The sequence below is a fragment of the Oreochromis niloticus genome, linkage group LG3 (genome assembly GCF_001858045.2).
Source record: "Oreochromis niloticus isolate F11D_XX linkage group LG3, O_niloticus_UMD_NMBU, whole genome shotgun sequence".
In the NCBI taxonomy this organism is placed as follows: Eukaryota; Metazoa; Chordata; class Actinopteri; order Cichliformes; family Cichlidae; genus Oreochromis; species Oreochromis niloticus.
Window position 1 is genome coordinate 65,980,735 of NC_031967.2, and position 13,037 is coordinate 65,993,771.

At 44.7% G+C, this 13,037-nt stretch overlaps 1 protein-coding gene across 1 annotated transcript in view; it reads left to right on the forward strand.

Annotated features, from left to right (window-relative positions):
* Nucleotides 1-13,037, forward strand: part of LOC102076691 (NACHT, LRR and PYD domains-containing protein 12) — a 46,223-nt gene that overhangs the window by 1,693 nt on the left and 31,493 nt on the right. The window contains exon 2 of the mRNA XM_025905198.1: nucleotides 12,313-12,486. Within this exon, the coding sequence (XP_025760983.1) occupies nucleotides 12,313-12,486 (174 nt within the window). The remainder of the gene's footprint in view (nucleotides 1-12,312; nucleotides 12,487-13,037) is intronic.

The window sequence follows — 13,037 nt, forward strand, 5'->3', positions numbered from 1 at the left end:
CCTAACTATATGCTTTAGTAAAAAGGAAAATTTTAAGCCTAATTTTGAAAGTAGAGATAGTGTCTGTCTCCCGAATCCAAACTGGAAGCTGGTTCCACAGAAGAGGGGCCTGAAAACTGAAGGCTCTGCCTCCCATTCTACTTTTAAATACTCTAGGACTCTAGTCCAGCCTGGAAGTAATAAATGCATGAACTAGTTTTTCAGCGTCACTCTGAGACAGGATATTTCTAACTTTAGAGATGTTGCGCAAATGGAAGAAAGCAGTCTTACATATTTGTTTAATATGTGCGCTGAAGGACCTATCCTGGTCAAAAATTACTCCAAGGTTCCTCACAGTGTTACTTGAGGCCAAGGTAATGCCATCCAGAGTAAGAATCTGGTTAGATACCATATTTCTAAGATTTTCAGGGCCGAGTACAATAACCTCAGTTTGATCTGAATTAAGAAGCAGAAAGTTAGCGGCCATCCAGGTCTTTATGTCTTTAAGGCATTCCTGCAGTTTAACTAATTGGTGTGTGTTACCTGGCTTCATGGATAGATAGAGCTGCGTGTCATCTGCATAGCAGTGAAAATTTATGCTATGTCTTCTAATGATGCTGCCTAAGGGAAGCATGTATAATGTAAACAGTATTGTTCCTAGCACTGAACCCTGTGTAACACCATAATTGACCTTAGTGTGTGAAGAGGACTCTCCATTTACATGCACAAATTGGAGTCTATTAGATAGATATGATACAAACCACTGCAGCGCAGTACCTGTAATACCTACAGCATGTTCTAATCGCTCTAATAGGATATTATGGTCAACAGTATCGAACTGATGAGTGACAGTGTTGTGGTTCAGAGTGAGGCTCAGAGGTGAACCAGCTGTGCTCTCTTACTGCCATCAGTGGGACAAACTGAGTGAGAAGACACTGCTGACATCTGGACTGAACGTGTCAAATATGTGAGCTAACGCTGATGTCACAGCAGTACATGGATTCACTCTCATTCCTGCTGCTGCTCCTAATGACCAATGTCTGACTTACTTTCCTCATTAATCACAGAGCTGATTGTTCAATAGAGATTGACAGACCACGTGACTTTCGCAAATTGCACGCCGGGTAGTAGTGGCAAAACAATCAAAGCAATGCATCAAACGCAAGTATTTGCAGCACCGCAAAACGTTTATTCTCCGGTTCCAGTACCTTCTTGCTTTTTCTTTGCCCCCCAAAAATGTACAAAACGAAGGAGAACAATGCTGGTCCGTACAAAGACAGACTTAATGAAAAGTCAAAGAAAAGATACGAGGAAAAAATCAAAGGAGTGAAAGGGTCAGACCCTTACGAGCACACAGAGTGGACAAAAGACGTTAGCGTGCTGCCCAACTTTCATCACGCTCATATTTATATTTATATGGTTCTTGGAGTGAGTGCATACACTCATGAAGTTTTTAGTAACTTCAGGTCACTGCAACAAGCCCAGGTACAGTTTACCGACGGATGGGTGCAGGACCTTGAAATGCACCGTGTAGAACGAAAGACCATCGTACGAACAAAAGTAAGTTTACCAGTCTCACGAATCGTCTTCATAAATACACATTCGTTAACCATTTATTATTTTATTATGGAGTTAATTAACGGTAATTAATTAGTAGTGGAAATAATTTCTGGTACGGATTACAGAAATGCAGCAGTGACAATAATGTATGCTGTAATCGTACTGGGCAATTAGTGATACAAAAAAACTGTTTTATCCTGTGAATAAAAGTATATGTTTTTGTCAATGTACCGTGGTAATAACAGAAGCGAAACCCAATATTCTGTAAGGACAATTCACTATTTATGCACAATAAACAAAGGAGCATAGCGTGACAATTTCTGTTCAGTGCCAGACTTGCTTGTAACCTATATCACCAATTATGTTATGAAAATATTAATTACTACAAAACACTTACCTTTGTGGGAATGCTTGGAGCAGACTAACATGTGAGCTGGAATGTTCTGGGACGTTATATTTGGTCTTCGAATGGCTGCAATCCAGGCCATCCGTTGGCTCTTTGTTACTTCGGAAACATGGCTTGAACAATTTCTCTTCAACGACATAATCCGATAACAACTGATCTCTTTACCCGTCGGCTTCCCGTGGCTGTCATGCGACCGGCTATTGCAGTTAATAATATAACAGCTTCTTGCCATTTTTTGTGTTTCTTTTTATCGCTGTGTAACTCATTTCAATTGAAAGCCTGCGTGCGCTAGTACCGCTTGCCACGCGTTCCCAGAATCCTTTGCGGTTTTACCCCTGAATGACGTCACATTTTCAATCTCTATGTTTAGTTGTTGCTGCTGAAATGTCGTCCCCATTTTCTGCTGATGGAATTCACTGCTGTGTTTTTGGCTGCTGTTTACATCCCCAAGCTAACTTCCTGGCACCGCTCGCCAAACATCATGTCGTCATCAGGGCTTTATAGACAGTGGGAGGTTCAGGTTGTAACCACACAGTGTTTGTGTCTTTACGCTGCAATCTTCCACACCATTCCTTTATTATAAAGACTCAGCACAGAGCAGCTCCATGGATCCCAAATCCAAGAGTGGAGAACAGATTTGAAGATGTGTCACATCCATGTAGTCACAGCTGTTTCCACCATGTTTCCACTGATATTCAAGGTTCAAGGTTCAAGGTTCTTTATTCGTCACATGCATAGTTGTACAAGTATAACACACAGTAAAATGTAACCTGACATGCTCAGGTGAGCATGCTACCACTGCACAGGTTAGGTGAATGTGCAGTAGCAGCATTGTATGCAGCAAGCAGGTGAATTCTATACATCAAGTGAATTAAATAAGAATAGACAATCTGAACATTTTACAAAATAGACACAAATGGTTTAGGGCCTGGATGGTTTGGGGATAGAAGCTCCTCTTGAGTCTCTCTGTCCTTGCCCGGATGATGCGGAACCTTCTACCGGATTGCAGAAGTTGCAACAGTATGTTGCCAGGATGGGACGGATCCTTCAGTATCTGCACTGCTCTAGTCCGGCATCTCCTGTTGTAGGTGTCCTAAAGTGGGCGGAGAGCAATCCTGCAGCAGCGTTCTGCTGTACGGATCACTCTCTGAAGAGCTTTTTAGTCCTTAACATAGTTGTTCCTAAACCAGGATGTTCTGTGTGAGGATACGCTCCACAGCACCTGCATAGAAAGTCCTGAAGATCTCTGGAGAGACCCTGAACTTCCTCAGTTGTCGTAGGTGGTACAGGCGCTGCCTAGCCTTTTTAGTCAGGACCTGAATGTGGGCAGATCATGTCAGTTCTGAGGAGAAGTGGACACCGAGATACTTCACACATAGCAAAATTGGTATGGCCCAGATCTGGCCCACACAATGTGCTTACACATGACCCACATACCGCAAAGAATGACGGCCCTTTGGTGGCCCGGATCAGGTTTGCCAGAGGTGGCCCAGACATGGGCCAGCACAAGGCCAGTTGCAGACACACTGGTGGTCCTGTGCTGGCCCAGATGTCAGACAAATGTGTACCTTAATCAAGCCATGTAATAACAACATGTGCAGGAACATAAATAGTGCAAAAGTAACATGACGAACCTCTGTTCAGACAGTGAATTATTCTTTTACAGCGCATTTCCTTTCCCCCTTTATTACTCAAAGTTCTCTGTACAACATGCCATATTCACCCAAGCACACACTTTCTGTGTTTCCTAATTACATTCATACACATTCACACTCTTGACATGCAGACTGGAGGAGCCAAGAATCGAACCACTAACCTTCCGATCAGTAGGTGACCAGCTCTACCACCTGAGCTACAGCCACCCGGTGGTAAACATGAGTAAACTCTCACTAGGTTTTGGATAAAGTGTACACTCACAAACCTGTCATACCTGAATTTGAAACATTGGCTACCATAGCAGTATAGTATATCAACATTGCACTCGGGTCTTCCAACTTAAATAGGAACATAAATAGTGCCATAATTACCAGACCTGGCCCACATCTGGTTGACATACACCCTGCCATGACACTGGTCAGTCAGAAGTGCCAGCTTGATGCCGGATCCAGGGAAGACCTGTTTTCTGTGAGCCTGGGCCACATACACCAAACCACAATCACGCCAGATATGAGATGCCATTGCATGAACAGTGGCATCATTGCCAGACCTGGCCCACTTCTGGCTGACATACACTCTGCCATGACACCAGTCAGTCAGAAGTGCCAGCTTGATGCCAGATCTGGGCCAGACCTGCTTGCTATGTGGGCTGAAGGACTGCACTCTCTCCACTGGAGCTCCATTGATGATAATGGGCTTGTAGTCTCTGTGCTGACTCCTTCTGAAGTCACCACCTGCTCCTTGGTCTTGCCAATGTTCAGCTGGAGATAATTTTCCTGGCACCATGATGTCAGATTCTTCATTTCATCCATGTAGGTTGCCTCATCGTTGTTGTAGATGGCGCCCAACACCACTGTGTCATCAGCAAACTTCACAATGGTGTTGGAGCCGTGGGTGACCACACAGTCTGAAGTGTACAGGGAGTAGCGCAGTGGCGAGAGGACACATCCCTGTGGTGCTCCTGTGTTGATGGTAATGCTGTTAGAGACACACCTACCCACCCTCACCTCCTGAGTTCTGCCAGTGAGGAAGTCCAACACACATGCACACAGATGGCTGTTGAGTCCCAAATCCCTCAGCTTTGTGAACAGTCTGCTGGGCACTATTGTGTTAAACGCTGAACCGTAAACAACAAACAGCATTCTGACATAGTTACCCTGTTTCTTGTCCACGTGGCTGAGGGTGGTGTGCAGGATGTGGGCGATGGCGTCCTCTGTGGATCTGTTGGGTCGGTAGGCGAACCGGAGCGGATCTGTGGTGTCTGGGATGGAGGAGGAGATGATGTTCTTCAGCAGCCTCTCGAACACCTTCATTACTACTGAGGTCAGTGATCTTTTGAAGCATGTGGGGACCACAGACCTTGCCAGGGACTCGTTGAAGATGGAGGTGAACACAACTGGTACCTGGTCAGCACAGCAGGGCAGCAGACGGCTGGTGATGCCGTCTGGCTCCGCCGCTTTCCTTGTGTTCACTCTCAGTGACACTCAGATGTCGTGCTCCTCAATGCTGATCACCGGTCTCTCGCTGATGACTTCACTATCCTCGGTAGTCAGTCGGTAGTAAGCATTAGCCGCCTGGCTAATCTCGAAACGGGCTTAGAATAAGAATAGAATAAGAATAAGAACAACTTTATTTATCCCGAGGGAAATTCTTTTGTCATGTACATGCTGAAAGCAGCAGGAGAGACCGAGGAACAGATGAAATAGATATAAGATATACAATATATACAATAAGAGTAGTGTACAGTAATATACAGTAGGATAGTGCAAGACAAATAATTGGATAACTCTAACAAAGTAATATACATAACTATATCCTGGTGAATAAATAACTAAACTATCAGTGCAGGCGGTTCTAGAAAGTGACAAAGTATTGTGCAATAGAATAAAGGGAGTAGCAGCATATGATGGGGGGATGAAAACAAATATTCAATAAGTCCTCTTGGGTAATATTGCACGGTCTGGAGGGAACAGAATAACATAGGTAATAGTCTTAGGAGAATCACCTACAGAGTGAGGAAGAGTTAAACAGTCTTATTGCCACCGGTACAAAGGATTTCCTGTGGCGGTCATTTCTGCATTTCGGGGCAATGAGTCTTTTGCTGCGTTTGCTCCGATGGTCCATCATGGGGGCGTGCATGGGGTGGGAGGGGTTGTCCATGATAGAAAGAAGCTTTTTTAGCATTCTCCTCTCAGACACCTCCTCCAGGTTCTCAAGTCTGACACCCAGGACAGAACCAGCCTTTCTAATCGGTTTGTTCAGCCTGTTGGCATCAGCTGTCTTCACCCCACTTCCCCAGCACACAGCTGCAAAGAACACGACGCTCTCCAACACCGAGTGATAGAACATGGTCAGCAGTTTCCTACCAACATTGAAGGACCTGAGCCGCCTCAGTAGGAAAAGCCGACTCTGCCCTTTTTTGAAGATAGCATTGGTGTTCTTGGTCCAGTCCAGTTTACAGTCCAAGTGTACCCCCAGGTACCGGTAGTCTTCAACGATCTCCACGTCAGCCCCTCTGATGGTGACAGGGGTAGGAGGAGGAGCCTGCTTCCTAAAGTCCATAATCAGTTCCTTTGTCTTTGTGATGTTAAGTTGTAGGTGGTTTAGCTCACACCACTCGACAAAGCTGTCCACCACACTCCTGTACTCCTCCTCCTGTCCATCCCTGATACAGCCCACGATGGCAGAGTCATCTGAGAATTTCTGCAGATGGCATGACTGAGACTTGTACCTGAAGTCAGATGTGTAGAGGGTGAAGAGGAAGGGTGATAGGACCGTCCCCTGCGGCGCCCCTGTGCTGCTCAGAATGTTATCTGAGCGGCAGCTCTTCAGTCGGACATGCTGTGGTCGACTTGTTAAATAGTCCGTAATCCAACCTACCAGTGGGGTGTCCACCTGCATTTTCGTGAGCTTATTCCCCAGCAGTGATTGTCTGATCGTGTTAAAAGCACTAGAGAAGTCAAAGAACATGACCCTCACAGTGCTCCCAACAATGTCCAGATGAGAATAAGCCTGGTCCAGCAGGTAGATGAGGGCATCCTCCACACCGATACGAGGTTGATAAGCAAACTGCAGGGGGTCCAGCCAAGGCTCCACCAGCAGCCGCAGATGTTTTAGGACGAGTCTCTCCAGCGTCTTCATGACATGTGAGGTCAGAGCCACTGGCCTGTAGTCACTGGGGGTCGATGGGTTGATCTTTTTAGGGACAGGAACCAGGCAGGATTGCTTCCAGAGTGATGGGACTCTCTGCATCTCCAGGCTCATGTTGAAGATCCGTTGTAGAACTCCAGACAGCTGGGAAGCACAGCACCTAAGGGCCCTGGGACTGACACCATCAGGACCAGCAGCTTTGCCGGAGTGGAGTCTGCCCAATTCTTTTTTGATGTCATCTCCAAAGCAGGAGAGGGGGGAGGCGAAAGGAGAAGATGGGAAGAGCTGGGTGTGGAGACAGGAGATGCAGGGCAGTCGAGTCCTCCTCCCCTCTTCTTCTCGCTACTGCCTGGGTCCCTGTCCACTCTCACACACATAAATCCGTTTATATCCACCACCTGGTCCGGGATGTTTTTGTGCAGCCATGTCTCCGTGAAACACATAACACTGCATTCTCGGAAAACTTTCTCTGTCCTTGTTAGCGTCGCGATCTCCTCCATCTTATTAACCAGCGATCTGACATTGCCAGTCACCACAGACGGGAGAGCAGGACGGAATCTTTTCCTCCGCAGTCTTCGCGTTTTCCCCGCTCTGCAGCCACGGTGGTTCCTCTTGATCACCGCGGGGATCTCATGCTGAACACCGGCATGGCTGTGCTGTCTTAACCCCAGCAGCTGGTCCCGGCTATAGACAAAGGGGCAGCGTGGCGTCGCGGTCATCTCAGTTGTTTTACACGGAGTTTCGTATCCAAACACGGCTAAAAACTTCTCGACTACACAAGAAGTATAAACTAAAAAACTAACTAAGTAGACAAAAAGAAATAAATAAGAGGAAAAGAAAGAAAGGGGAAAGTAATTTCCAACTGCAGAGAGCATGCTAGACAGGCTGCCATCCGAGACGGCGCCGGAAGTGAAGTGGTTCAGCTCATTGGTGAATGCAGAGTCGGCATTGATCGGTGCATTGTCCCTGGCTTTGTAGATCGTAATAATGCGTAGTCCATGCCACATACTCCGTGTGTTGCCCTGGTGGAAGCGAGACTCCACACGCTCCCGGCGTTTGGCAACTCTCACCGCGCGTCGCAGCCTATATGAGGCCGCTTTGTAGGCGCTCATATCACCAGTGGTGAGACGCGCATTGTAGGTGGCGGTCCTGGTGCTCACTGCAGTGGGGAGGGATCTGTCCACCCACGGTTTCTGGTTAAGCAATGTGGTGACTCTTGCAGTGGGGATAATCTCCTCCGCTAGCATATTGACGAAGCATACTGCTACTTTTGTAAACTCATTGATGTCGACTGGGCATGCTCTGAACATGTCCCAGTCTACGTCGTTGAGTGCGTCCTGTAGCCTAGCTTCTGATTGGGCAGACCAACATTTCACCTCCCTTGTGGTTACTTCTTCCCTCCGTATGTTTTGTTTATACTGGGGAATAAGGAAGATGGCGTTGTGGTCAGACTTCCCAAAAGCTGGGTGTGAGACAGCTTTGTAGCCCTGCTTGTAGCAGTGGTCCAAAATTCGATCCCCCCTCGTCAGACACAACAACAACAACAACAACAACAACAACAACAACAACAACAACAACAACAACAAACTTTATTTATAGAGCACATTTAAAAACCAGCGGTATACCAAAGTGCTTAACATAAGAGACAGAGAAGTAACACGAGTATTATAAGGCCTTAGCAAAGTATCAAATATACTCACAGGTCAATGCCACTAATACACAGGGGTAATATAAAATGCATATCAAATAAAAACATAGTGAAAGCACAAGCCATAAAAATATGTATAAGAAAAAATAGAGTAAGTCTAAAAGTCAGGTGCGAGCATTAACAAGCAGGAAAGGCAAGATTAAACAAATAGGTTTTTAACCGTGATTTAAAAGATTGGATGGAATCAGACTCCCGGATCACAATCGGAAGGTTATTCCACAACTCTGGTGCAGCCAGGGCAAACGCCCGGTCACCTCTAGATTTCAGCCGAGATCTAGGCTGCACCAAGAGTAGCTGAGTAGATGATCTTAATTCTCTGGCAGGAACATACGATTTAAGGAGTTCCTTAAGGTAGCTCGGTGCTGTGTTGGTAATTTTAAACGTAAGCAGCAGTATTTTAAATTGGATATGGTATTTTATGGGTAGCCAATGCAGATCAGCTAGGTGTAACGCGGTAAAGGACCAGGGCGCCTGACTGCAGCTTCATAAACAATGAGCTATCAGAAGTAGCTTCGACTATGGAGCCTGAGTGTGTGAATAAAACACAGGAAACAAAAATAGAGCTCAAAAATATATATATTTTATGTTTGTTATGAGAATTATATAGACAGATGTACAAAAAAAAATAAAAAAAATATATATACACATATATATCACAAACAAAAATAATGTTGACAATACAAAACAACTTATTAAGTTCCAAAAGGAGGTGGGATGAGGTATAGTCCGGTATGAGATCAGTTTAGTTTCATAGACCTGTGCTAGGTCATGTGGAAACAGTTCGATTCAATCCATAGGATTACAAGTCCTACCGCAATGCAGTGGTGGTTGGGTGGCTCGCCATCCCGCGCTGATCAGGGATGATCGCGGGGGGGAAAAAAAACCTGACCTAAACAAGGTCAAAAACATAAATTATCATTCACAGAAGAAAATGAAACAGCATTCTACTGCTATGACAAAATAAATACATAAATCCATGAATAACAAAGTCAAGTAATTAATGCCATGTTTCATACAACAATCAATAAACCAATAGTCGTCATCTCTTATAATGAATATCATTCAAAATACTAATACTAAACAACATTCTCATGGGCCCCATCAAAGTATATCAGCAATAAAGCTAATAAACATTATCCAAAGTTAATCAAATATATTTACAAAACACATTTAATCACAGGTGTTGCGCAACAGATTCAATAATTCAAATGGAATTTAACTCAATGCGAAAGTCTCATAGGCCGTTTTGGCATTTAATCAGAAAAGTAACAAAAAACATCCAAAACGGACAAAACTACAAACTTCAAATCACTCGTTCAACTCTTGATACGTTAATTCAACATTCGGCCATAGTGGAATAAACAAAAACAACAATATTCGATAAATAAAACTAGTAATTGCACTTTCAGTCACTAGCCTAGCATTAGCTTACCGGCGTTTTAGAATGCGCGACCGCGGCACCGCATTTTCATTAATTGTGACAAAACAAAACAAACAAATAACTCACCGTTGAGTCGATTGTGAGGTGGTGTAAAGATGAATGAATCGGCCGGGTTATTGCACGCTGTCAACTAGTATGTAGTGTAAAAGTTGTCAATATCTGACAAGTACGCCAACCACAGGGACAACAGCAGCCAGAGGAGAAGGGAACATGCAGCTGATTGACCCGGAACTTATACAGAGTTCATTCCCGCCACAATAAAGGGACTGGCGGAAATGGGGTCAGAGGTTACCGTGGTTACACAGGACAGGAGTGATAGAGGCAAACTTCCTGGTTCTGGTCAGAATGCGTGCTGCAGCATTGTGGACTGTCTGCAGTCTATGAAGGAGGGCAGAATGAAGACCAAAATAAAGTGAGTTGCAGTAATCCAGCCTCGAGGTCACAAAGGCGTGGATGAGCTCTTCCAGGTCCTTATGCGGAACATACTGCCTAGCCTTAGAGATGAGACGGAGTTGGTAGAAACTAGATCTAACTACAGCAGACACTTGTTTATCGAGTTTGAACGAGCTGTCAAGCAACACGCCCAGATTGCTAACAGTGTCAGAAAGGGAGCTGGTAAGGGAACCAAAGGCATCACGAAGTTGGCCACGAGGAACGTTGCTGCCAAATACCACAATTTCAGTTTTCTTATCATTTAGGATAAGAGTGTTTGCTAGGAGCCATTCTTTGACCTCGCGCATGCACTCTTGGAAACAGTGCAAGGACAAAGCAAGATCATCATTTAGTTCAAAGTAGATCTGTATATCGTCAGCATAGCAGTGGAAAGAGGTGTGGTATTTCTCAAAAATTTCACTTAGAGGGAGCATATACAGTGAGAAAAGAGTAGGGCCTAACACAGATCCTTGAGGCACGCCACAGCAGACAGGTGCAGCGGAGGCATGCTGGTAGAAGTTCGGCATGACTTGTCTGAATGTGTGTGTGGCTACATTGTAGCCACAGCCACCCTGGGGCGCACTGACAGAGGCGAGGCTGCCGGACACTGGCGCCACCGGGAAGTCGACCACCACCAGTAGGCAACAGGTGAAGTGTCTTGCCCAAGGATACAACGACCGAGACTGTCCAAGCTGGGGCTCGAACCGGCAACCTTCCGATTACAAGGCGAACTCCCAACTCTTGAGCCATGATCGCCATGATCGTTCAGTGTTCTACGTTTCATATCGGTGAATATGTTCTTTAGAACATCCACTGAAATGTTTATTTGTCCTGCTGGAAATCACTCAAATCATCCATGAAATCAATACAAATCCTTTTAGTGTTTGACTTCACCATTTGACCCCCCCCCCCCCCCCCCCCCCCCCCTCCCTCTCTCTCCCTCTCCATCCTCCTCACTGCTTCTTTCACTGATAATCACACAAAAATCGTATTCAGCTACAAAAGAACACAATAATATAATCTGATGATCATTATTAAAAGAACAGGATCCATTTTTGATATCAGAGTAACACACTGCTTGGTAATGTGCAATTGTCATCAGTGAATGTGGGTCGAACAGAAGCTTTCTAATTGGTTGCTGACTTTGGTTACCTGTCCAATCTCACCTGTTTGTGTTTGTTCTCTCTTTGTTGTCTCCATCCTCTCTCTCCTTTTTCTCCCTCTCTGTCTTTGTACCGTCACTCAAGTTCAATGGAAACAGTGACATTTACAAACCAATGAAAGACATTATTTTGACTTGTTGTCATCTGGATCTGGAGTCATAAACACTGAAGCCCAGAACATGTATACAAATCTTTTTCTGCCAACTAGCGATATACCAGCATACTAATGGCTCAGAAAGATAAAATGAGCCAATCATTTCTCTGTTTAGTTCCCCTGAAATCAGATATGATATCAGCAGCTCTGCGTTCATACATCATTATTGTCCAGTGATGAGATTTCTGGTCCGTTTGGTAACAGTCCGCAGATTTTTCCTGCGTGTGAACGTGAACAGTCGTACCTGACAGCAGCAGGTAGCAAACAGAGATCAATTTTCCAGCTGGAACTCTTCACTGAGCTGAACTCATTTAAAATGTTCTGGAGTCAGATTCAAAACACGAAACAGTCCAAATGTGTGTCTTCTCTCTGACTCTGGATCAGATCTCATGGACAGACTGTGGACATTATGGAAGGCTAAATGTGACACCATCTTGCTCTTTCATCTGCAGATTAAAGCCAAACAAAGATTGTCATTAAAAGTCTGCAGGTCTGAGAGAGACTGAACCATTGTGTCATGTCAAACACAGTAAGAGGAGCTGAAGCACAGATGTTAATCAGATTATGACGTCACTGTTTTGTCTTCATATCCATTCAGTCTATGTTTATAATGCAGATTTTCTGCTTTTATAATAACACATTTTAAATTTTCTATGATCGCAGACTGGCTGAGTGTGGACTCTCAGAGACTCACTTTGAAGTTGTGGCCTCAGCTCTGAAGTCCAACCCCTCCCATCTGACAGAGCTGGACATGAGTGGCAACAACCCGCAGGATCTGGGTGTGAAGCTTCTGTGTGCTGGACTGGAGAGTCCTAACTGTCGACTGGAGACTCTGAGGTGAGTTCACTCACTGCAGCTGTTGTTGTTTTTCTATATTTCAGATCTTTGAGTGATCTTTGAAACATTCTTTAGCTCCTAAATGTTCAGGATGTGTGTGAAGACAAATGTGAAGAAGTTTGAGTGCTTTCAGAAATGTTGTATGTTTGCAGAAGACTGAAAAACAGTTTTTGCTTTTGGCTCCAAACAAAGGTGACAGACTTAAGCAGGGTTCATTTAAAGGCTGACATTTTTCTTTTGGCCTGTCCCGTTTGGCTCTTTTGCCATCAGAATTATTGTCTAAAGGCAAAGAAAGATGCCCAATGGATTTACTTTACCAAATGGACCATCCCAGCCTTGCCGTAATGGTCTATTTGATTCACCTTTTATTGTTTATTTTATTTAATTTTCACTTGCTAAATACGGGACAGACTTGACTGGGGAAAAGAAAGGGGAGAAAGAAAGGGAAAGAAAAACAGCGGGGAAGAGGGACGGGGATAAAGGGCAAAAAACAAAAACCAACAAAATAAGCAGACAAAAAATACATATATCAATAACCTGGATCTCCTGTT